Source organism: Schistocerca gregaria, chromosome 9, assembly GCF_023897955.1.
Source record: "Schistocerca gregaria isolate iqSchGreg1 chromosome 9, iqSchGreg1.2, whole genome shotgun sequence".
NCBI classification, from domain to species: domain Eukaryota; kingdom Metazoa; phylum Arthropoda; class Insecta; order Orthoptera; family Acrididae; genus Schistocerca; species Schistocerca gregaria.
Window position 1 is genome coordinate 243,588,525 of NC_064928.1, and position 26,148 is coordinate 243,614,672.

Genomic DNA, 26,148 nt, shown 5'->3' on the forward strand with positions numbered 1-26,148 from the left:
TAATAAGTATAACCTACTGCGTTTAGCGAAGCGAAAATCCCCATTACGAGTACAAAATAAATGCCCAATCTTTGGAAGCGGTAACATCCGTCAAGTATCTGGATATGACTATTCGAAATGATCTCAAATGGAACGATCACATTACACAAGTAACGGCTAAGGCGAACTCTAGATTGCGATTTATTGGTAGAATCCTGAAGCAATGCAGTCCTTCAACAAAGGAAATTGCTTACAATACTTTAGTTCATCTAGTCTTAGGGTGTTGTTCGTCTGTATGGGACCCTTACCAGTTAGGTCTGATTCAAGAGGTTGAGAAGGTCGGAAGAAGAGCGGCAAGATTCGTGAATGGTACATTTAACCATAGTGAGAGCGTTAAAAATCTCATAGAAACTCTCATGGAAACACTTGCAGATAGGCGACGCGCTAAACAGAAGGGCTGCTCACTAAATTCCAAAATCCGATCTTCGTCGAGGATGTAGATCATATATTATTACCACGAACTTTCATATCGCGCAATGATCACCATTCAAAGATAAGGAAAATTAGATCTCGTACTGAGGCGTTCAGGCAGTCGTTTTTCCCTCGCGCTATCCGCGAGTGGAACAGCGAGTGGGAAATATGAATAGTGCCTTCCTCAACACACCGCTTGGTGGCTAGCGAAGTATATATGTAGATGTAGATGCCTCTCCGTCTTTTTTCCACCGTATATCCCATATCAAAGAGGAAGCCGCCTGGTATAATTTTGCATTGAGCATTATTTGATCAGCAATAATACTTTGTTTAAGAATCATAAAAGAGAAAATTGTATACATGGAAGAAACCTGGAGATACCAGAAGGTTTCACACTGACTATATGATACGACAGAGATTTCGGGAACATATATTAAATTGTAACACATTTCCAGGAGTAGATAAGGACGCTGATCACAATTGTTGGTTTGTGAACTGTTGATTAATAAACTGCAAAAAGATAGAGATGGGACCAAAATGAGTTAAAAGAACCAGTGATTATTGAGAGTTTCAGAGGGAATATTGCGCAACTGTTGATTAGAACTGGGGAAAGGAATACAGTGGAGGACGAATGGGTAACTTAGAGATGAAATAGTGAAGGCAGCAGAGGTAAAAACACAAGGCCTTCTGCAAATACTTGGATAAAACAGGAGATACTGAATTTAAGTGATGAAGGAGAAAACTTAAAAATGCACCGAATGAGATTGACAGGAATTGCAAAATAGCCAAGCAGGAATCGCTACAGGCCAAATGTGAGGATTTAGAAGAATATTTCAGTGGGGGAAAAGTAGATACTGCCTACAGGAAAATTAAAGAAGCCTTTGAGAAAAAGAGAAGCTGATTGAAAAATATAAAGAGCTCAGAATGGGAAACCAGTACTAACAAAAGAAGGTAAAGCTAAAAGGTGGAGAGAGTATATCAAGGATCTATACAATGGATATAACAAGAAGGCAAGATTATAGAAATGGAAATAGACGTAGATGAGAAGGGAGATATGATACTGCGAGAAGAATTTGATAGAGCTCTGAAAAATCTAAATGGAAACAAGACCCCCGGCAGTAGGCGATATTCCGTCAGAACTACTGATAGCCTTGGGTGAGCCAGCCATGACAAAACTCTTCCATCTGGTGTGCAAGATGTATGAGACAGGTGAAATATTCTCAGACTTTAAAAAGAATGTAATAATTAAAATTCCAAAGAAAGCAGTTGCTGATAGATGTGAATATTACCGAACTATCTGTTTGATAAGTCATAGTTGCAAATTAGTAAGACGAATTGTTTACAGAAGAATTGGAAAACTGGTAGAAGTCGACTTCACAGAAGATCAGTTTGGATTCCGGAGAAATGTAGGTACATATGAGGCAATACTGACCGTGCGACTTATCTTAGAAGATAGATTAAGGAAAGGCAAACCTACGTTGGTAGCATTTGTAGACTTAGAGAAAGTTTTTGACAATGCTGACTGGAATACGGTCTTTCAAATTTAGAAGGTGGCAGGAATGAAATGCAGGGTGCGAAAGGCTATTTACACCTCGTACAGAAACCAAATGGCAGTTACAAGAGTCAAGCAGTGGTTGAGAAAGAGTGAAACACGTTTTGTGGCCTTCAATCTGTACGTTGATCAAACTGTAAAGAAAACAAAAGAAAAATTTGGAGCAGCAATTATAGTTCAGGGAGAAGAAATAAAAACTCTGAGGTTTGCCGATGACAGTGTAATTCTGTCAGTGACAGAAAAGGAAGAGTACTTGAGTGGAACGGAACAAAAGGAAAACAAGGATAATGGAAACGAGACACTTAAAAGTAGTACACGGGTTTTGCTATTTGTGCAGCAAAAAACTGATGATGGCAGAAGTAGAGAAGATATAAAATGTAGACATGTAACGGCAAGAAAATCATTTCTGAAGAAGAGAAATTTTTTAACGTCGAATATAGATTTAAGTGTCAGTTAGTTAGGTAGTGGTTTCTTAACGTCCCGTCGACAACGTGGTCATTAGAGACGGAGCACAAGCGCGGGTTAGGGAGGGATGGGGAAGGAAATCGGGCGTGCCGTTTCAAAGGAACCATCCCGGCATTTGCTTGAAACGATTTAGGGAAATCACGGAAAACCTAAATCAGGATGGCTGGAGACGGGAAACATGGACAGTAAACAGTTTAGAAAAGAAGAGAATAGAAGCTTTCGAAATGCGGTGCTACGGAAAAATGTTGAGGATTAGATGGGTAGATCATGTAACAAATGAGAAGGACCTGAATAAAATTAAGGAGACAAGAAATTTAGGCATATCTAGACCAAAAGAAGCGATCGGTTGATACGACACATTCTGAGATATCAAGGGATCACCGCTGTAGTATTAGAGGGAAGTTTGAGGTGTAAAAATCGTAGAGAGAGACCAAGATATGAATACAGTATATAGATTCAGAAGGATGTAGGTTGCAGTTGGTACTCGGAGATGAAGAGGTAGGAGAATCGTGACTTTTTCTTAGAAGCGCCTGCCCACTTGTTCATTTGGAAGCAAGTTTTTGTTGTGACGATCCACCGCTTTTCTCTTTCGCCATTTGGTGAATAATTTCAGAATGCGGAATCCATATTCGCCCCGCTAAAGGCCTTACTTGCTCGACACACCCACAGTGATTCCCATCTACGAAAATGTGATTAGTCTGATTTTTTGTCTGGCCATCTGGTGACATCCAAGTGATTTTATGTAGCGCCTTGCTTCCCTCGGCAGCAGAATTCACCAGTGAGACAGCATTTTGATGTAGACTGCCAAGTGCAGGGAGGACTGTCTGGGCCGGTAGCTGACCGAGGTTCTTCCACCTTCCCAGTGTGTGCTTTGAAGCCGCCCAGCGCTAGGCGGACTGAGTGTTTTGCTAATCTGTCTACGACTTCGTCCAACGCTGCATCATTTGAAATAAATCTGTCATGAACTTTAATAGATTATTGGAAACAACTCTTAACAACGTTTCATCCATATATGGTGTATAGTACTATTGATGGCGGCTTGTTATTTCTCTTGGAAGCAAGCCAGATAGACCGTGGAAGAGTATGCCTGTTCTTGGAAATTGTTGAATATGGTTTCTGACACGCCATTTCCCAGTGAGGATACAGGACCTGGTTGTCACAGGGTTTTCCTGGTGATATTAAAATACTAGGCGACAAACGTTGGTTTCAATTTAAAAAAAACCTGTGTGACACACTGTACGGAGTGTAGGTGTTAGTGGCTGGCTCCTCACCTTGCTGGTAGTCGTGGTGTGGCCCGGGTTCGAAGCTGGGCCCGTAGCTGGGGTAGTGGGGCGGCGCGGGCACCACCTCCTCCCTGCACTTGACGCCCCCCGGCCCGCGGCCCAGCTGCGTCCTGTCGAACTCGGCGTTGAGCAGCGAACCGGCGTTGGAGCGCACGAACTGGCTGATGGCAGAGTCCTCTGGCGGCGGCGTCGGCAGCACGGGCCCCGCGCTGGCGCTGGTGGTGGGGGGAGTGGCGGGCGCAGAGCTCGGGGAAGTCCCGGGCGCAGAGCTCGGGGAAGTCCCGCCCTGCTGCTGCTGCTGCTGCTGCTGCTGTCGGCCCTGCCCGCGGTACGACAGCAGGTCGTCCACGTCGTACGGCGGCCGCACCCTGCACACAGCGACCAGGGTTCCCCAGTTCCTGACACAGCTGCTACACAGGGGGCAATAGTGAACAGTAGCGAACCAGCCGTAATTGTAGCAAATAAACAAACACAGTGAGGCCATCCGACTGGTATACACCTTCGGTTTGACCGTACTTTGGTGGACTGCGTTTGAGATTCATTAGTGATTTAGTCTCAGTACTTCTCCTTTTGGCTCACGACGGTGACTGGGTGTCGCTCCAGATGTATCTGTCACAGAAAAAGTACTGCGAATCGAACCCTTCACCTCCATGACACTTATCAGCAGCACTAACTTCTAGATTACGGACGCTCGGTGCGCTGCTATCTCGTGCCCCTGAAATATGCAGTCCTAGAGTCTCGAGAGCACCAGTCTTCTGCAGAACGCGGCTATAGTAGGGTGCACGTAAGGAGACACGCAGAAGCGATCTGCACAGACAGAGATGAGAATACTTCGCATTGTCAGCAGTGTGCTGTCTTCTCTGTGCTACACATCACCCTCCCACCAATGCCTACCCTGCTAACTGGCAATGCTGTGATCGCTACACTGGGCACCCATGTCTGCTTCTGATTTTTCCTAGTATGTCCACAGATAACTGTGTCACTTCCTAACAAAATACTTGTCGCATAAAAGACTCTATAGTGGCTAAGTAATCTCACCATACCTAAACATTCATATACATCAACGCTAAATGTTCTTCGCGCACATCAAAGTGCAACTACGGGCTCACGTAGCAGAATGATGCTGTTGGCTGGAGCTTCGTGTGCTACACTGCTGCTTGGACTAAGCAACGCACCACCACTCCCTGTCTTATGTGTGCGCCATTATAGAGTAGAATATACTGAATGGAAGTTGGAATTACGTTGCTGAAAAGATAAAAAAATGTCAAAGAAGTATATAGTCAGTATGTGAGATAATGCCCCAACACATAAGTTAGAAGCATAAAAGTTTGGGGGGGGGGGGGGGGGGGGGGAAGGGAGTTCGTTTGTGAGACAAAGAATTGTTCGCGGTCGAGAGTCGGAGAGATTCGCGAATCCATCGTAAGCAGTGTGAGTACCACACGCTCTGGACAGTGCCTTTGGATTCGCAGCTTTCCTAGTTCGACCACGTTGACTCCGAAGTCAGTCGCACGCTAGCACGAGCCCGCCTCTCGTTCATTCCGTCTACGCTCGCTTTCAGTAAGTGTTCAATTCTTCGTGGTGTCGCACTGTCACAATTTCCGTCTTTGTCCCTGGCCATGCTTTGTGACACTGCTCACTGGTTAGCGAGACACTCGATGTTTGTTCGTGGGCGCCATGTGTCGTTGCGCTCCGCACTCACTTTGTGCTTCTTCGTGAAACTTTCATCTCGCTAGGTACTCGATAAAAATGGGACTGAAAGCCTGAGGCAGATAAAGTGTTGTCGACTAAACTTGACGAGTCTTGTGGGTAACTGCTTTCCAGAGTTGGACGTTTGGTGTGTCGATATGACCATGAGCACAAAGAGGAAGGTAAGATCTGCAAACACTTTTTCCTCAGAAAAAAATGAAAACATAGGAATCACTGGTCAGACTCGTGTTAGGACTCTTTCGTAATTGTTTTCCTGTACTGTAGACTGAATTGTGTCTGTAAGTGCTGATCAAATACGAGAATATATTACTAGAATCCACTGACGACACTCCAAGAGGTTACCGAGGCTTCTGTGTGACAGAATTTTCTCTCATTGTCCACGTGCAGAATCCGGTCACTCTTGCGCTTCCTAATAAGTAAAGCCAAATGCACGGCAGGTATTTTTATGACGATATCGAGATGATAGAGCTGGTGCAATACTTCAGTAGACAAAGCTCGCTATTGGAAGTTCCCGGCTGGATGTGGCTAAACCGTGTCTAAATAGCATCCTTTTTTCCAGGAATTCTACTCTCGAAAGGCATGCAGGAGAATGTGTGTGTGAAGTCTGGAAGGTAGGACATGAGTCACAGGCTCAAGTATAGCTAAGAGGGCAGACGAGTGTCATTCTAGGACTGCACAAGCGGCTTAAAAGGCAAAGCTTCCGAGTTCGAGTCCTGCTATGGCGCACATTTTTAATCTGGCAGCAATTTTCATACCAGCGGACACTCCACTGCAGCATGAAAATTCATTCTGGAAAACTAGAAGTTGTTCAGGTAACTCGGCTTCTCATCTCCGGGTAGCAGAAATGTCTCGCAGTGCTGTGAATACATTGAGATGCACTAATTCTGGGACGGAACAGCGGTGCTCACACTGTGTGTTCCCGTATGACTGGCTAGGCGAGTCCGTGCAGAGTTCGCAGGAAGGCACTGGCATAATCCCTTAAACGGGACCGCGTCCAGTGAAACACTATGGTGTTCAAAACGTTTATATGAAAGCTGCACCTAGTGAAATTTGTACCCAGTTTACCCGCTCACTACGTCACACCCCACACCGCCTGACAAATGGCCGGCGTCTACAAAATAGCCTGCGAGAGCGTCACCAGTTGTCTACATAACGCTCTGCAATGTCACCTCGTACATACGCATATGAAACTGGTTCTACTTGTTTTAACGTTTATATCCTGCTTTTCCTTCTCTTATAACGTATCTACATCTAATCAAAATTTTTATGCCTAGATTCTCAGCAGAATTCACAGCCTTTGGATTTTTTGGATTTATAGTGTAACCGAAATTTAACGGATTCCTTTTAGTACTCACGTGTATGACTTAGACGTTTCGTTACTTAGATTTAGTTGCCATTTTTCGCACCTTACTGATATTTTGTCTTCATCATTTTGCAGTTGGATTTGATATTCTGATGATTTTACTGGACGACAGGTCTACAAATAGTCTAAGAGGGCTGCTCGGATTGTTTCCTGAATCATTTATATATACTGAAGCGCCAAGGAAACTAGTATAGGCATGCTTATTCAGCTGCAGAGATATATAAACAGGTAGAAAATGGCGCTGCGTTCGGCAACGCCTATATAAGACAACAAGTGTCTGGAGCAGTTGTTAGATCTGTTACTGCTGCAGGTATTCAAGGTTTAAGAGAGTTTGCACGTGATGTTATAGTCGGCGCACGAGCGATCTCCGAGGTAGCGATGAAGTGGCGATTTTCCCGTACGACCATTTAACGAGTGTACCGTGAATATCAGGAATCCGGTAAAACATCAGATCTCCGACATCGCTGTGACCGGAACCAGACCTTGCAAGAACGGAACCAACGACGATTGAAGAGAGTCGTCCAACGCGACAGAAGTGCAACCCTTCCGCAAATTGCTGCAGATTTCAATGCTGGACCATCAAGAAGTGTCAGCGTGCGAACCATGGAACGAAACGTCATCGATATGTACTTTCGGAGCAGAAGGCCCACTCGTGCACCCTTGATGACTGCACGACGCAGAGCTTTACGCCTCGCCTTGGCCCCTCAACACTGACATTGCACTGTTGTCGACTGGAAACATGTTGCCTGGTCGGACGAGTCTCGTTTCACATTGTATCGAGCGGATGGACGTGTACGGGTATGGAGACAGCGTCATGAATCCATGGACCGTGCATGTCAACAGCGGAGTGTTCAAGCTGGTGGAGGCTCTGGGGACTGCTCAAGCTGGTGGAATGTTGAATGTCTGTGGCAGTACAAGGTTCACCAGCGAGCAGAAGATAGAAACGCTAGCCGTCTATGTGACTGTGCGGTAGCAAAACATTAATTGCATTAATTTTACGTATAGTAAAGTATTTTAGTGATTATAACCATCGTGTTCAACTCCTACCCTTTTTCCTGTGTCTAAAACTGTGCTGACACAGACAATTTATCGAGAACGGTCGGCTGAATGACCGGTGTGTACTTTCCTTGTGTTTCCACTTAATTTACTGCGACTGGACGGGTTTCGCTTTTCCGGGTACCTTCACTGCGTGTTACAACATGAGACTGAAAGTCAGTTTTGAGTTACGTTTTCGATAACGTTAAGTGTACGTGAACGGTAGACTGTACTACGTTTCTGGACAGCTAATGAGGAGGTGAACTTCATCACCAAATAAAAAATAGCTACTTTTTTAAAAAAAAAAATCGTTCCCGATTTCAGTTGATGATGAGGTTCGAGCGTGGCTCAGACGCCACGAAGCCATGGACCCAAGTTGTCAACAAGACACTGTGCAGGCTGGTGGTGACTCCAAAACGCTGTGAGCTGTCTTTACACGGAAGGACTGCGTCCGCTGTTCCAGCTAAACCGATCTTTGACTGGAAATGGTTGTGTTCGGCTACTTGGAGACCATCTGCAGCCATTCGTGGATTTCATGTTCGCAAATAATGATGTCATGTTTCCGGGCCACAATTGTTCGCGATTGGTTTTAAGTACAATATGGACAATTCGCGAGAATGGTTTGGCCACTTAGAGTGCCCGATATGAATCCCAGCAAGACTCAGTATTTCTGCAGGGGACTTCCAACCACTTGTCGAGCTTCTGCACTATGGCGGCGAAAAGGAGGTCCGACGCGATATTAGGAGGTATCCTATGACTCTGGTCACCTCACGGTATGTCCGAGTACACGAGAGTCAGTCATTTGTGAGTTACGTTTTGGATAGCGTCATATGTACGTGAGTGGCGCACAGCGCCACGTTTCTGGACAGCTCATGAGGAGAGGAAGTGTATTACCGAATAAAAAAATGTTTGGCAGCTATTTAAAGTGGAGGAAACGTACGAAGTAGAAGAAGGCCAATAGTGCTGGTTAATGAAACTTCCTGGCAGATTAAATTTGTGTGCCCGACCGAGACTCGAACTCGGGACCTTTGCTTTACGCGGGCAAGTGCTCTACCATCTGAGCTACCGAAGCACGACTCACGCCCGGTACTCACAGCTTTACTTCTGCCAGTATCTCGTCTCCTACCTTCCAAACTTCTGCCCGCAAAAGGCAAAGGTCCCGAGTTCGAGTCTCGGTCGGGCACACAGTTTTAATCTGCCAGGAAGTTTCATATCAGTGCACACTCCGCTGCAGAGTGAAAATCTCATTCCAGTGCTGGTTAATGTTCCCACGGTAGCTAAACAACACTCTCGTGATACCTTCTGGACAACTGGTGGCTGTGGATGGGAACCGCTGCTACGTGGAGCGCCTGCTTACCTGGGGTCGGTGACGGGCTCCGGCAGGCTGGGCGTGGTGGACTCGCGGTCCTTCTGGGCGCCGCTAGAGGCGCCACCGGCTGCGGCGCGCGGAGGAGGGTCCGTGGCCGGGATGACGCCGCGGCCCCTGATGGGCCTCACCTCGTACCTGCGGGGGAGAAGGGAAAGGCGGGCGCTGCAGTGGGCCACTGGCAGACCGGTCTCTGTACTTCACTTCTTTCCGTACGCTTGTTGGCAGATACTGTAGGAAAGTGGCTCCTTTTAGTGACTGTACTGCAACTGTGCAGTCGTACAAAGGATCTCGCTGCTCGTTTATGCGCGGTGTGTTGCATGGGCGCTGTGTTTGTTTGTGTCGAGGGTCAGCTGGCAGTCCGTGCACCGCGGTGGACCCTCTGCGAGTCTCCCTCTGTGCGACGGCGTCACCCGCGGCTACAGGATGACTGAGAAACATCGGGAGCACAACACTCCACCTCGGTCGCGTGGAATATCGCTGACAGGCGATATAAAATGTAGTGCGGGCGTGATGGATGGTCGCCGGAAGACTCAGTCTGGCTGAAAGTGTCGTGGTAAAATGCGGTCCGTCTGTAGGGGAAGTAGAGCACGAGATGCTAGTGACATTCTTCCAGAGTTAGGCGTTTGTAACACTTACACTTCACAGCAGCCGTCGCGTTGGTAGGAGATTAGTGTAGCTGATGCAGAAGTGTAACAGAGGTGCTCTGCGAACTCTGGAAGATAGCGGACACTCTTTCCCAAGCGTTGTTGCGTAAATTTAGGAAACTATTGTCCGAGGAAGTCTGTGCGGCAGTTTTGCTTGCACCAGAGTGTATCTCGCTTACGGATCACGACAGTAACTCAAAGAGATTGGTTCACGTTTATAGGCATAGAGACAGGTATTCTTCCCTCATTCGGAACGCACAACAGAATAACAAGTAGTTTTGCATTCAAGCTGACTGGGTCGCTACGATAAAAATCAAACATCAGGCAAGGTATGACTTTATTGCTCCTTTGACGCATTTCAGAATGAATCTATCTTCAGATATCCAGAAGTGATAACTGCACGTAGGTCCGGCGTTTCAAGTTGTACGTCAAACAAACATTCGCGGTACAGCCTGAGAATGTTTACCGTTGCGACTCAGTGAGACTGAAAGCAGATCTGCCGATTGTTTTAATTTCAAGTTTGACTTGGGATAACAAATGACGCAAGAAATATTGTTTTCGTATGATGCTATACAGGTACGGAGCAATAAATATCTTTTTTCGTGCGACATCGTACAGGTATGGCTAATCCAGGGCATTATTTAAAGGTATTTGGTCCCACTGGGCTCTTTGCAGAGTTCGATTTTGACACCAAAGGCCGTAAACTCGGCATCCGTGTTTGGTGGACATCTAAGCGAGATCTGGAGGACGTTTTGCATCCCGTGCCATCAAGGCGGAAAGAGTCCCATCGGCCGAAAAAGTTGTAAAGCCGACTATTTTGTGGTACTTACTAGTAAAAAGAGAAACCGTTATTGGGCAGTGCTGCAGTGATTCAGTGGATGGTATATTGGATCGGTTCGACAAGAAACTGGAAGAAACGCGGCCCCGCTGCACGAAGGAAAAACAACTGCTTCAGTACGACAACGCCCCAACAAATTCGTCCAGAATTATCGCAACAAAGCTGCACAAGTTTACACACACACATTGATACCACACGTCCTGTATATGTCACACCTGTCTCCCTCCGACGTCTTCCTCTGGCAGGTAAAAAAAAAAAAATTAGAAAAATGCCCTATTATAGAAGTGACTGTGAAGAGAGGTGTATTTTAGAGAGCTTGACAACTGCTATGTTGTGGAGGTTTAACAGATGTCCCCTAGAAGGGAGGGTGAGCGACTTGTCCTCGAGAGGCGGCGGGCGGCCGCGCTACTCACCCGAGCGCCTGCGCCAGCCCCCGCAGCAGCAGGTCCAGCGTCCGCTTGTCTCGCGGCTGCCCGCCGCCCCCGCCTACCGCAGCCGCTACGGCCACCGCCAGCAGCGCGACCACCAGCACCAGCACCTGCTGACGCGCCATCTTCATCTGCCTCGTCGGCCGCTTACCGCCACTCCATAGCCCCGCACCCTCCACTGAATACGCTTTATCTGAAAAAAAGATAAATTTCGTTTTACAAAGCGCAGTCCTGTAAATTAGAGCTAAAATGAATTGAGGGGGCAGTATCAAGGTGTGAAGCAACGGGGGCGAGACTTCCTACATGTGCACGTATCCTTCGCAACCCGCCGTGTAGTGTGTTACGGGCGGTACTCGGGGTGCGGCGCCACTGTCATTCTTGCACCTCCCCCTCCCCCTCCCCCCCCCCCCCTCCCGTCCCCACGACCCACTTCCGATCCATTTGGGAACGGTACTCGACGAGAATCAGTGAGCCTCCACTGAGCCATAATTCTTCTGATTCTTCCTCCCGACATCTTTTCACGAGACTTATGTAGAGGGAAGTAATACGTTGTGTCGTTTCAAGCCTTGTCAACGGATCTGTTCGAAAACACTTCCCGGGTTTGCCGCTGGATAAATTGTGCAAGTTTCACAATATCTGTGACTGTCCCACATCTTCAGGCAGTGATAGTTGCTGTGGTCACGGCTGCTAACGTTTGACGATGTGGAACAGTCGTATCGCCGAAATATTGTGAGATTTGCACAATATTCTCTGGCGGCAAACCCGAGACCTATTCTTTTAAAGGTCTGTGTCATTGTGTTTGAATTATTTCCGCGTAGCGTATATCGAATGGCACATTAAAACGGGATGCGTGTGACAGCAAACTGTCACAGGCAGGTCAGCGTCGTGCTGCTGTTGTGAGTCGGCGCGGCGCGTCACAAAATAGTTCCTTCTGTTTGTTATGTCAGTCAGCTTTCTTCACGACGTTGCACTGAGAATGCTTATCGTAACGCATGTGTGTCTTGTTGATCGTGATGAAAGTTTCCATTACATGCGAGTGGTTCTCATATCTGAGCACACAGCTGAAATTCCTTCTGTCTTTTCGCCTACATACGAGGCGCATTCGGAAAGTAAGGTCCGATTTGGCGCGTAATGGAAGGCTTATTGAAAATCCGATGGAACTTTGCACAGATGTGTTGGGAAGTGTCTTTAATGTGCCCGTCGATCGCTTCACGGCGCTCTTTTCAGTTCAGAGAGCAAAGTCATCACGTGGAAATTGTTGTGGTTGGCAGGAGCGCCAACACCGTTTTATTAAAGGAGGCCGAAATGCACGCGTTTAGCTCACGCAGGCTGGCTTGAGGTATGATTCACAGTATCAATAGTAACAGATAATGACGCCTTGCTAGGTCGTAGCAAATAACGTAGCTGAAGGCTATGCTAACTATCGTCTCGGCAAATGAGAGCGTAGAAGTCAATGAACCATCGCTAGCAAAGTCGGTTGTACAACTGGGACGAGTGCTAGGGAGTCTCTCTAGACCTGCCGTGTGGCGGCGCTCGGTCTGCAATCACTGATAGTGGCGACACGCGGGTCCGACGTATACTACCGGACCGCGGCCGATTTAAAGGCTACCACCTAGCAAGTGTGGTGTCTGGCGGTGACACCACAGAAATGCCTAGGAAACAGTGTCTCCCGCCAAATATGTCGACCTGGCGAAAGATTTCGCCTGAAGCTATGCAGCCCACATAACATAAATGTTACGCTTTTCTTTCTTCGAGACAATTTTCAGCCGCATTTTGCAGGGGCAATGAAGACGCTTCTGCAGCTTTTTCGATGGGAAGTGCTCCATCACCCACGTTATACAGCCCTTAATTGGCTCCATCCGTTGTTCATCTCTTCTCACATTAACCGCTGGCTACGAAGACAATATTTTGACACAAACAACGAAATTCAGACCAGCGTAGAGAATTGGCGGAAAGCCCAGTTGGCTACTTTCTGCGACGAGGATACTGGAAAGCTTGTACAACGCCACGACAAATGTCTTAAGTCGGAGTGACGACTACAAAGCGGCTGGGAGGTGTGGCTAACTGTTGCGAATAAAAAAATATTTGATTTTTCGATGTGGTTTCCATTTCGCGACCAATCAGACCTTATTTTCCGAACAGCCCTCGTACTATTTTCACCTTCCTTCTGTTTATTCAAGTCAGTATTTTACAAGAGGTAGTGTAGGCCTGCTGTTGTCAGACAGAGCACCTTCCACTTACATAGGCGATTCGGTACAAACCGTTTCGATGTTCTCCTGGCAAAAGGACAAGGTCAGGTTCAAATGGCTCTGAGCACTATGGGACTTGACATCTGAGGTCATCAGTCCCCTAGAACTTAGAACTACTTTAACCTAACTAACCTAAGGACATCACACAACACGCAGCCATCACGAGGCAGAGAAAATCCCTGACCCCTCCGGGAATCGAACCCGGGAACCCGGGCGTGGGAAGCGAGAACGCTACCGCACGACAAGGTCAGGTGCACCGTGGAGTGCGAACGACGTGACTGCTTGAGTGGGAGTCCTGCTATTCCTACGGCGTTAGTTGACCCGCACGTGTAACGTATTCAGAACGAGATCCCCTACGCTGGAATTTTTGCCACTTGCGAACAGTACACGATTCGCAACAATGACAACTGGCGGCGGTAGGCCTGTTGCAGTTGGCACGCCTGCGAGTGGAGAGGTTGGGGTGTCTGTGTGTGTGTGTGCGGGGGGGGGGGGGGGGGGGACGTGATGGAATGTCGCGTGTCATCACCATCGACACGAGAATAGGGGCTCATATCTCAACTAGCATTTTTTTGCAGACACTTGTTTCCAGACAGTTTTTTCCCTTGTTTTTGGCCAGGACTAACTCCGGTAAGAAGGTGGGACATGTCTCTAAGCACCCTGTAAAAATAAGCATTTGACTTGGAACCCAAAATACAAAACTATTGACTTATATTACGTTCTTGTCAGTCTTACCTTCTGTTTTGTTCCCTGCACTAGTATCCTAAACGTATAAACGAGCAATCAATACAATAGAATGAAATTTTCACTCCGCAGTGGAGTGTGGGGTGAAACGAAACTTCCTCACAGATTAAAACCGTGTACCGGACCGAGACTCGAACTAGGGACATTTGCCTTTCGCGGGCAAGTGCTCTACCAACTGAGCTACCCAAGCAAGACTCACGACCCGTCCTCACAGCTCTACTTCCGCCAGTATCTCGTCTCGACTTCGAGCCTTGGTCAGGCACACGGCTTTAATCTGCCAGGAAGTTTCATATCAGCGCACACTCTGTTGCAGAGTGAAAATTTCACTATGGAAACATCCCCCAGGCTGTGGCTAAGCCATGTCTCTGCAATATCCTGCCGCTGTGGTCGAGCGGTTCTAGGCGCTTCAGTCCGGAACCGTGTTGCTGCTACGGTCGCAGTTTCGATCCTGCCTCGGACATGGATGTGTGTGGTGTCCTTAGGTTAGTTAGGTTTAAGTAGTTCTAAGTCTAGGGGACTGATGACCTCAGATGTTAAGACCCATAGTGCTTAGAGCCATTTGAACCATTTTCGCAATATCCTTTCTTCCAGAAGTGCTACTTCTGCAAGGTTCGCAGGAGCGGTCCTGTGAAGTTTGGAAAGTAGGAGACGAGATACTGGCGGAAGTAAAGGTGTGAGGACGAGCCGTGAGTCGTGATTGGGTACCTCAGTTGGTAGAGCACTTGCCCGTCAAAGGCAAATGTCCCTAGTTCGAGTCTCGGTCAGGCACACAGTTTTAATCTGCCAGGAAGTTTCAATAAATTCAGTTATGTATAAGCAGTGACTACAGTTGTACACGAGCAGTCAGTATAGTTATGCGTAAGCAGTGAATGCAGTTATACGCCAACCTATTGGGATTATTGAGCGAGCAATACAGCCGATTGTGCGCAAGGTACTTGTCTGGTGTAGTTAGAAATAAAGAAAAAACTGGTAAAAGGTGGACGGCTTAGCAACACAGATTTTGTAACAGAATCACACAGACTAGACTGGACCCTGGAACACCACATTAGACAGCTTGTGTGGAGAAACAGCAAAGCTTAAGTCTTGCAAAGGAGACGTAATTTACTCATAAAGTTGAAGGCGGTGTCTTGGCATTCCCGATTGTATTACAGTGAGATATAGATTTCTAGGGAGTCGTCGTTAAGATACCAGGGTGGTGTGCAAAACGCGTCGATGCGTTTCTCGGACTGAAGCTGTCTCAGTAGTTTTGAAGTGTCGGCACAGAGCACGTTACGAGGGGAAAAACTGATATTCTACAGTGGATTTACCAAACACACATTCAGGCGCACACGCATAAGCATCAATTTGTACACGAGAAAGAGGAAACGAGGCGTCATAGTTTTTTATGTTCGGTGCGACTTTGTTCTTGTGTTCTATATAATGAGGTTATCTGGTGAGCGCTAGGGTGTAATTTATGTTTGTTGGGACAGTCTGCCAGAAATAGTTCGGCTAATGTGTTCTATTTCGAACTATATCCGAGTCATCTCAGTGTCATTGAACGCCGAAAACTTTGCCCTGGCGTGCTGAGTTCAAATGATTCAAATGGCTCTGAGCACTATGGGGCTTAACATCTATGGTCATCAGTCCCCTAGAACTTAGAGCTACTTAAACCTAACTAACCTAAGGACAGCACACAACAGCCAGTCATCACGAGGCCGGGGCGTGCTCAGTTGTAGCTGCTTGTTGATATTCCGTGAGGAAGAGCTACTGGAGTGTACAGTAAAAAAACTAAGTTCGTTTCGGATTTGCGTGCGGCTGTAGACGGAGGGGAAGTTGTTTCCTTTGCGAAGAAGAGCAACACAGCATACGACGCAGCGTGTAGAGTTCGCACCTACGTACACAGCAACGGAAGTATCAGAATTCAGCGACTTGGCTTGAGGTGATGGCCAGGAGCACTTGTGAGACTGCTGCTGTTAATGGCTCTGAGCACTATGGGACTTGACTTCTGAGGTCATCAGTCCCCTAGAACTTAGAACTACTTAAATCTAACTGACCTAAGGACATGACACACAGCCATGCCCGAGGTAACATTAGTACCGCGACCGTAGCGGTCGCGCGGTTCCAGACTGAAGCGCCCAGTACAGCAGCGTGCTCCACTACTGCTACCACACACTGTTGGTCTGCTGATAGGAAGATAGCGATTTACATACGTCGGAAAAAGTCCCTTATTCGTGTTACAAAGAAAAAAATGTGGAATGACGTTGACAAAAACCTACTGGGATGGACTTCCAACGGACTTGGTCGTCGATATGTCTGCAGTCATCACCGAGGGTAATAACCTGTCTCTGTAGAGTAGGTCACGGACACACACGACTATGCAGCGGCGCTCGTGTCCGAGGTAGGCGGTTCGAATCCCGTGGCGGAAACCTCCACCTCTGGTACTTGGCTGGCAAGTGGGGGACAGCTGGTGGAGTGACCGCCAGACTCTGCGCCGGTGTCCTGGCTGATGGCCCGGGACGGCGCGCGACACTGTCTGCTGGTGGTGAGCCGTCCGTCGGATGGGCACCGGTACAACTCGATAGGACCACGGATCGTCCCGGGACCACGTGTCTCTCTCTCTCTCTCTCTCTCTCCCTCTCTCTTTCTGTCTGACACCGCTGTACCAAGACACAATGTCTCACACGGGCCACTGCGCTGTTTCCTGCTAGGGTCTCCCTGGCACTAATGCCATAGGAGTCTGTAGTGTTATGGGATAGCCGTTTAATTTGCATTCGTTCTGACACACATTGCCAGAGGCTACAGATGGGAAGGCGTACGTTGGGAAATGGTCCATTTTCGATTGCTGATGAAGTAACGGAGATATTTGAGATGAAATGAAGTTTCATGGCACGCTAAACGTCCTGGCAGGTTGAGTGTGCCGGAAAACGAACCGAACCTGAGGCTATTGCCTTTCGCAGGGAGTTGCTCTGCCGACTGAGCTATTCGAGCACGACTCACAACGCGTCCTCACAGCTTTACTTCCACCGTTATCTCGTCTCCTACCTTCCAAACTCCACAGAAGCTCTCCTGCGAAACTTGCCGGAGTAGCTACTCCTGGAAGAAAGCATATTGCGCAGACGTGACGTAGCAACAGCATGGGGGGTTGTTCCGGCACTGAATTTTCAGTCTTCAGCGGAGTGTGCGCTGACGTCAGGCATCCTCCTTTCTTACAGCAGTTTTAGTCGCTGGAGGTTTGCGGCAGGAGAGCTCGTGTGAAGTTTGCAAGGAGGCGGGCCTCCACTACTGCTCGGCAGTGCAGTCGGCAGAGCACTCGCCAGAGAAAGGCAACGGTCCCAGGTTCGAGTACTGATTACGGTACACAGTTTTAATCTGAGAGGAAATTTCACACTCTGCTGCAGAGAGAAAACTCGTTTCTTCGTCCTACATGCTCGCGTGGATTTCGGAACTTTTCCGCACTGTGTATGGGCAGGTATCACTGATGGAGATAGTGACACGAAACGAAACTCACCAAAATTGCTGATTCGAATCATTAAACCGGCATATTGGTTTCCACAAGTGACACATACACACACAGTATACCGACGGATTGGTATTTCCACGGGTGACACACACACAAACTACTTTAGTCACGCATTCCAGCACCGACTAGTGGAGATGGTGGAAGGTAAGCGCGCACTCGAAGTTGGGTGCACCCGACACAGGAGCACCGGCGGCACACACGGGGTTTATACAGACACGTACGTAGGAGGAGAGCTTAGACAGTAGAGTTCTCACATGCCGTGGTCGTGCAGGTGCTGTATCACAGGGCGGCCGCCCACTGCTCCCGCGCACACGGCGTTCGCACAGTCGCTGGGGTCGCCGCACCGGCTCGTCTGCCTAGGACGCGCGGCCCGGGACCGCCGGCGCTTATATCGGCCGCGCCCGCCGCCGCCGCCGCCGCCTTTCCGCCTTCCCGCCTTCACGGGGTGGGGACAGAGGCGAGAGATTGGAACTAAGGCGGCAGCCGCGGCCAGCCGGCCGTGCTAGCGGCGAGCGGCGAGCGGCGAGCGCCAGGAGTCAAAGACCCCGGCAGGCAGCGGCTGCGGGGAAAGTCACCCGCGTACACTCGGCCGGCAGGCCGGCTAGCGGGCTCTCCCACCCAAGGTCGCAGGGACCGGCGGGACAGAGTTCGGCCTCGTTCCCGGCCGTGACGGACGCCACAACCGACAGACCGAATACGTCAGTAGGCGAGACTTTGTCCAGCTGGCCGCCTCCATACCGAGGTGGCTAGCGCCCGACTCTGAGGAAAGCCGGATGCAATCCTGGAGTTCGATGAAATTTTCACCGCCACCGTTTGGTCGGTAAGTACAGCAGAGGTGGTGCCATGAACCTCCCGACCAGGCGCCCTCTTCACCGTGTGTCGTGACGTGAAGAGGGCATGCCACACTGACGGTGATCCGTCCAACATAAACCGGCTTTAAGCCTGGGGGCCCCCTCGGTGTTATTCCAGGGTAATAGCCTGTGTGCCGCTGTCTCGTCATCGTCATCACCATCATCTTCCTCCAACATATACACATCATCAGGCTGTACCCAGCCACGATATTATCGCTCTTGGCCGTTACCGGAAACACGCAGACAATGGTTCAAATGGCTCTGAGCACTATGGGACTTAACATCTGAGGTCATCAGTCCCCTAGAACGTAGAACTACTTAAACCTGACTAACCTAAGGACATCACACACACACCCATGCCCGAGGCAGGATTCGAACCTGCGACCGTAGCGGCCATGCGGTTCCAGACTGTAGCGCCTAGAACCGCTCGGCCACCCCGGCCGGCAACACGCAGACAGACAAGTATGGTGGTGAGAGAGGTGTCGCCCTGTCAGTGTTTTAAGGTCGGCTGTGCGCACGTACGTCCTCAGCACCCATTGCACCGAGCTGACCCTCCACAAGCCAACCCAAGAGCCCTCAACCCACGTGCAGAAGTACTGTGGTCGACTAATACACGGACCAAACAGATAACACAACTCTCATTTTTAGGCGAGGAAAGCGGCCATTGTGCGCGGAGGAAGAAAATACTTTATTTCCAACTAGGCGCCTCAGCCTAACCGTTAGTCTCGCAATGATACCTTACGACTATTTTTGTCCATCTTGGAACGTAGGGTAGTGTAACGAAAAATTCTGCAAGCAGTGGACCTGAGGACAATCAGCCCCCCACGTCGGAGGTTAAGAGTCCTCCATCGGGCATGGGTATGCGTGTTGTCCATAGCGTAAGTTAGTTTAAGTTAGATTAAGTAGTGTATAGGGTTAGGGACCGATGACCTCAGCAGTTTGGTCCCCTTTTCGCGTAATCGATCTAAAATGGAGTGTGGTATCTCACTTCGAGGGCTGAGTAAGTTCCCCACGAAGACAGGTGTTTTGCCGCATCTGCTGGAGACAAACCTGCTGAAATTTCTGTTAGGAAGCAGCATTTCCCAGAGGCCCACTATTAGCACGAGGAGGAAATGACCAGTGGGAACGTCTGAATCCTGTCCCTGAGGCTGACTGCTTGAAAGGTGCAATTTGAGACTTTCCGGCAAAACAAGTAAGAATTATCCACGGCTGTTATGAATGTTTCATTCGCGTTTCCAAAGTATTAGCTGTAAAAATATGACTGATGCATGAATACGACCGTAAACTCAACGAGCTTGCGTAAAGTGTTGTACGAGTGCCCCTCGGCTCATTCAAGACGCGTCCGAGGCGGCAGTCAAGTTCGTCGCACACCTCGCGTCGGGCAGTGCTGCCAGCGGTCATCACAGCGGCAAGCGTGCGTTGTTGCGGTGTTCCTGGCCAACTAAACGCGGCCCTTAATGTAACCCCAAAGGAGAGAGCCGATCAGGCGACCTGGGGACAGATCCACGTCGTCTTCGCCACCTCGCCATGTCCAGCGATGCGGAAGGTCGTCGTTTAGGTTGCCACGAACAACGACGTTGAATGGGGGGATGCGCCGTCTTGTTGCAAGATGAAATTCACGGAATCAGCATTCAGCTGTGAAAAAAACCACATCTGCAACGTATCGAAATGTGAGGTACCACTCACTGCCTTCTCAGACGAGAAAAACTGCACATACAGCTTCATCTGTGTGACTGCACAGAAAACGTTAACCTTCAGCGAATCTCGTTCATGTGCACAATGCTCTTTTTATATGGCTCTTCTTTCCCTAGTTTCTTCTGACTGCGCGCTGCGCTGTTCAGATTAACATCTCGCGTATTCCAACAAACACAGACTGTTTTCTTACTTTGTCGTCCTTTTGACAAGGCACTTCACTCTTAACGCCAACTGGTGCGCGCAGTGCAAACTCGGTCAGTTTACGGTTCTATTCGCGCATTAATCGAGTTTTTACATGCAACGCTGTGGAAAACATAGATGTTTCAAAACGCACTGATCATTTACAGTAGTCCTGTATAATTTATCTGGAGAAGGCCTCAACACCTGTCTAGTCCCGACAGAAACAGTGTTTAATTACGTAATGTTCGTGTTTTTTATCAGGGAAAACCTAAATCTGGATGGGTGGACGGGGGTTTGAAGCGTTGCGCTCCCGAAGGCAAGTCCCTTATGCTGACGACTGCACCATCTCGCTCGGTTCATTAACAACTTTCTCATCATTTTATCCGTGTTGGCTCGGTGTGAAACTGTGACGTTTCTGTCTTATTTTAAAAAGAAATGTTTATGAAATAAACGTGCATAAAACATTAGTCATAATCAATGAGTTAATACAATAGTCAGGAAAGAGACGCAGGGACACTGCACCGCCGCTCGTGGCGGGGTCGCAGCGGAGGTGGTTCGCCGCCACCATCGTCCGACCCCCTAAGCAGTGACAGTCTGTACCTGTGGCGAGAGCTCGTCTGCAGTGCAGTGTCTGGACGGAGGGCTGGGAGGGGGAAGGCTCGAATCCCGGTGGCGGCACGCTGCTTGCTTCTCTCGAAACGCCTCGAGGGGGCCGCCGGACTTTAACCTCCCCGTCCGACAGACGGGTCACCATCACTCCGTGACACAGTGCAGTGAAATTTAGTCCAGGACATTATCGCGAAGACTGGTGGTCAGCAGCTTTCTGTCAATACCGGCAGTGAAACATTCATCCACCACCAGACGAGCGAGCGTCAATGCACTGACATGCATTAGCGGCTTCGTCTACACATGCGAAGGTACTGTAACGGAAAAATTCCAGCAACAGTGGAACCGAGGACACTCAGGTACGTGTACCGCTATCGAGCACGTGTCTTTTGCTCGTATGTTGTATGTTAACCGGGGGCCTCCGCCCCGCCGCAGCCGCAGCGGTCCACAACCCCACGACGACTACCGCAGTCCACTTCACACCTCCGCCGCCCCACATCGAACCCAGGGTTATTGTGCGCTTCGGCCCCCGGTGGAGCCCCCAGGGAACGTCTCACACTAGAAGAGTGTAACCCTCATGTTTGCGTGGTAGAGTAGTGGTGGTGGAGAACATAGTGTAGCTGAGGCGGAATAAGGGGAACCAGCCCGCATACGCTGTGGCAGATTGAAAACCGCCTAAAAACCATCCACAGACTGGCCGGCTCACCGGACCTCGACACAAGTGCGCCAGGAGAATACGTGCCGGGGACCAGGCGCTCTTTCCCGGCCGAAAAGCAGTGCGTTAGACAGCACGGCTAACTGGGCGGGCTGCCTTATCCTCAATGCGCGAAACTACTTCTGTGAAGGTTTCCACTTGTTCGCTGCGCGAAAAACGGTATCACATTTCCGAAACCCCATAAGTATCTCCCATTGCGACGTAGAAGGCACCCCTTGCCTCTGGGCATTACTTCCCACGCTGTTGGCACGCTGGGGGGTACGGAAGCGGTCGCCCGCCCTGAGCCACTAGAGCAGCCGTCAGCCGCGTGGCTGCGGGCAGGCCTACGTGCCTTACGTGCGCGACACAGCTGCGTGGGCGGTAGCGACGGTGGCGCCGCTCCGGCAGGACTGGGAGCCACGCCTCAGCGTCGCACCCCTCCTCGATTACGCCGGACGAGGACGCGACAGAGAAGGGCTGAAAAATCATGAACACTTGGCTGCTTCAGACCGCGTTCAAATTTCGTCGAATGAACGGTCCCGAGTGATTCCAGCCCGTAGCACCAGAGCCGCACTACAATGCAGATGGGTCACATGACTTTCAATGTGGCTGCAGCCTCACGATGTCCCTCGAGTCGGTTGAATCGTCTGGGGGATGTCAGCAGTGGAGTCCCGTTGTCCATCGCACTGTAGGCTGTCGTTTTCGACAGCGAAATGTGTGGGAATGGACACCTCATGGGAAGGGGTGCTTCCATTGACGCCCTTAAGCCACCTCTTGAAGGCTTTTCCGTGTCAATTACGACCAGCGGTGTGTCTGAAGTGTTTCTCTCGGTTGTCGCGGCTCTGACCACCGTCGTAAAGGCTGGAACGTGAATGACATGGTGTCTGCCGACCTTGGCATCTTCTGACACGTCCGCGATAACGTTGTGCAGAATTGTGGTGAAATTTGGTGCCAACGAGGAATCATTAACCCGCCGCACATCCCACAAGAACTTTTGAGCTGTGACCTTTCCTTCGCGGGAGTCTACGTCTCGCTGTTCGAAGCACTGTCGAGTCCGCGGGCGCCACGCCTTTGCTCCATACAGGAGGACGTTGTAGGCACCTCTAAGCCAAACTTAAAACTTACGCCTCGCAATGGGAGACACTTACGGGACTTTGAGAAAGTGACACTTTTTCTTTTGCGCTGTGTATTCCGCAGTAGCAACGTGTGGCAATGCCACCAACACACCTCTGAGAGGAGGTGGCGGTGTATGTGAATGGCTCCGCTTCTGAGAGTGAGGGGCAGGCCGCATAGCCGGCATCCCTCTGGCTCTGGCTACAGCTCGCTGCCGCAGCTCCAGTAAGCCAGCGTCTGCGCGCCCCCCTGTCGCAACACGGAACACGGAACACGCCGCCGTGGCGACACCTAGTCTCTCTGCTCCAGGGCAGCCGCGGTGGCACGGGGTATCGACTACAGGCCACAGGAACACAGAACACAACACTAACCACGCACAGAATGAATCTTTTTCGCTTTGCTGTTTGTAAACTTTCTGGTTGCTTAAAACTGTCTGCTATATGCCGATTCGAAACTGGAACCTTGGCTTTCGAAAGCAGTGCTCTTACCGACTTACTTTTACATTGCAAATATGTTTTTTATTTCTTTCCACGTGCAACAATGCTTCTTGTATGATTTTTTTCCAGTAAGTCGTTCAATGATATAATGTTGTTTTACAGTTGATAGACTTAACAGTTCTGTGTTGTTGTGTTTAGATTATTTTTGCTTCGTTTACAGTTCTAAATGATAATATTGTGTGCTAAGAGATTGATAATGAACTGTAGAAATGAAACATGTTTCACCATTGGAAAATGCACACCAAAACGTTTTAGCAATGTACCTGGATCAAGAGCACTTTGTGGTAACGCAGACTAGAAGAAAGCATCAGTTGGTAGGACACATTCTGAGGCATCAAGGGATACCCAATTTAAAAAAAAAAATAGGTTCAAATAGCTCTAAGCACTATGGGACTTAACTTCTGAGGTCATCAGCCCCCTAGACTTAGAACTACTTAAACCTAACTAACCTAAGGACATCACACACATCCATGCCCGAGGCAGGATTCGAACCTGCGACCGCAGCGGCAGCGCGGTTCCGGACTGAAGCGCCTAGAACCGCTTGGCCACAGCGGCCGGCTCGCCAATTTAGTACTCGATGGAAGCGTAGGGGTTAAAAATCGTCAACGGAGACCAAGAGATGAATAGAGTAAGCAGATTCAGAGGGATGTAGGGTGCAGTAGTTACTCTGAGATGAAGAGGCTTGCACAGGATAGAGTAGCATGGAGAGCTGCATCAAACTAGTCTTTGGATTGAAGACCACGACAACAACATCTGGACTTTATACAGTCTGTTCGAGTAATGTGTCGTCGTTCCAGAGCACAAACAGAAAGGACAAATCTCCATGAAACGAACAGTCTACAGTATTTGCATATAAGGTACTAGTGACACATCCAGCTCATGCTATTGAAATTACCATTAAACTGCCAACGAATCTTGCAAGTGTAAAAATTGCTTTTGGAAACTACTTCTTATCTGGTTTAGTTTTAGTCCGCAACCACTCAAACAATTGATGTTAATGGACCAATGTCAAGAACACCGTGTGGATCTCGTGTTTCGTGTTTTTTTTTTTTTTTTTGGGGGGGGGGGGGGGAGTAAAAACGTAAACCATTTGTTTGTAGAAGAGCTGCCGGCATTTCAGATCCCTTTTCTGGAACACTTTCTTTAGTTTCATTTTTTCTCTGGCATAACCGTGCGTTATCTTCTTTACTACCTGTCTCATTCTCACTAGGTGATGGCAGTCAATGTGTGACACGATTTTCGCAGTTCCTCTGACATTTCCAGTCAGCTCTACATCCTCTTGTCCCTGTGCTTGAGGAACGTTGACCACTACTATTGTGCCCTGGCTTCTTATCCTTCCCACTTGTAGTCAAAAATACAATCCAAATGCTTTAGAGACCATATTTATTTTCGTTACTAATGCCATCAAAAATTACGTGCCGAATGCTCTCTGATCGATGACTGGCAGTGAATCTCAAGTTAGAAGCATGCGTTGCTCTATGATCTAGATTTTCTACCCAGGATGTGTCAGTGATTTCTCTTTCAGAAGCTGAGTATCTGTACGGTTTTGTTTTCTTTTCACATCTCGTCTAACTTCCCGCAGAGTTTCCAAATGATTTCAAAACCAGATGAAATATTTGGGTTGGGACGGAACTGTCCATCGGTTTTCGCACTGTCTTCTACAGCTTTAAGAAAAACGAAACGAAGGTACCACTCATAAAGTAGAATCTTAACAATTCATTCATTGTTAGCAGTAAAAATAGAAAGTAGCTGCCTGCTTCTACATAGTATGCCTCTATCTGTTTGGATTCTTTGGAAGCAGGCAACATAACATGAAAAAAACGAGTTCTCGAACGTCACATTTCACTGTTAGCAGTGGCTATTAGTAATGCCCAAATAGTTGTATGATCCTCGATATGAACAGGATTTTTGAACAGAACTTCAAAAGATTAGGATCAGTAGGAGAACACTGACGATTTTTTTGTAGTGTTCAGTCCCTCATTATTTTTCGAGAAAAGCAGCCAGCAGTATACGGACTAAGTTTTCTTTTGAAATTACAGCGAAATCCAGACCTCCTTATCTGCTTACAGGCGTTGATAAATATCAACGGGTACAGTTGAAAATGTGTGCCCCGACCGGGACTCGAACCCGGGATCTGCTCCTCACAAGGCAGACGCTCTGTCCGATTGAGCCATCGAGGACAGAGAGGACAGTGCGACTGCAGGGACGTATCCCTGGCACGCTCCCCGTGAGACTCACACTACCAACGGACGGTCCACCCACTACATGTGTTGTGCCCCTGCCCGCTACACTCATTTCTCGCGGCAGTCAAACTACCGAATCCAGCACGAGTTTGAGCAATGTGAGTGCATCCGCACTACAGACGATCATTGGCCGGTAAGCCTAATCTATATGAATATGGAGTTCGACTCCCGGCCGGGGCACGCATTTTCAACTGTCCCCGTTGATATTTATCAACGCCTGTAAGCAGCTACAAGGTCTGGATTTCACTGTAATTTCATTCTTCGAGAGCTGTGGAGTTGGCTCATTCGGACACCACATTCATATAATTTTTTCTTTTATTTCGCGATTTTATTTGTTGTTTTGATTCTCGGTGTTTTGAAACGTATAATGCAAAAGTCTGAGGAAATCTTGGAATTTTTTGATCGTTGTTCGCCTTATACGTTTCCTACTGGAAATCTTAGAAATAAAAAACCGAAGAGCAGTTGTTTGAGCGGTGACCGCCGTCCCTGGCTCTGGTCCGGTGGACGCACGGCTCCCCTGCACACCACGGGGACGCCGGCCGCCGCTTGCGTTTCGCGACCTCCAGACCGCTCCGCGGAATTATTTGAGATGCCAGTCGGGCTCAGGGACTGCGCGCGGGCAGTTCGCCACCGTGCAAACACTGCC

The 26,148-nt window shown here is 48.8% G+C and overlaps 1 protein-coding gene and 1 non-coding gene across 2 annotated transcripts in view; both read right to left on the bottom strand.

The window, feature by feature from the left end:
- The window catches only part of LOC126291539 (uncharacterized), a 76,064-nt gene extending 64,805 nt beyond the window's left edge, over nucleotides 1-11,259 (bottom strand). The window contains exons 1-4 of the mRNA XM_049985040.1: nucleotides 11,120-11,259; nucleotides 10,922-10,944; nucleotides 9,213-9,338; nucleotides 3,739-4,118 (exon numbers count right to left, since the gene is read on the bottom strand). Of these exons, the coding sequence (XP_049840997.1) occupies nucleotides 3,739-4,118; nucleotides 9,213-9,338; nucleotides 10,922-10,944; nucleotides 11,120-11,259 (669 nt within the window). The remainder of the gene's footprint in view (nucleotides 1-3,738; nucleotides 4,119-9,212; nucleotides 9,339-10,921; nucleotides 10,945-11,119) is intronic.
- A 14,106-nt stretch (nucleotides 11,260-25,365) lies between these two features.
- Trnat-ugu (transfer RNA threonine (anticodon UGU)) lies at nucleotides 25,366-25,439 on the bottom strand. The gene is given in 2 exon segments: nucleotides 25,366-25,398; nucleotides 25,402-25,439. It is a non-coding gene; the product is annotated as a tRNA-Thr (tRNA).
- Between the last annotated feature and the right edge of the window lie 709 nt (nucleotides 25,440-26,148).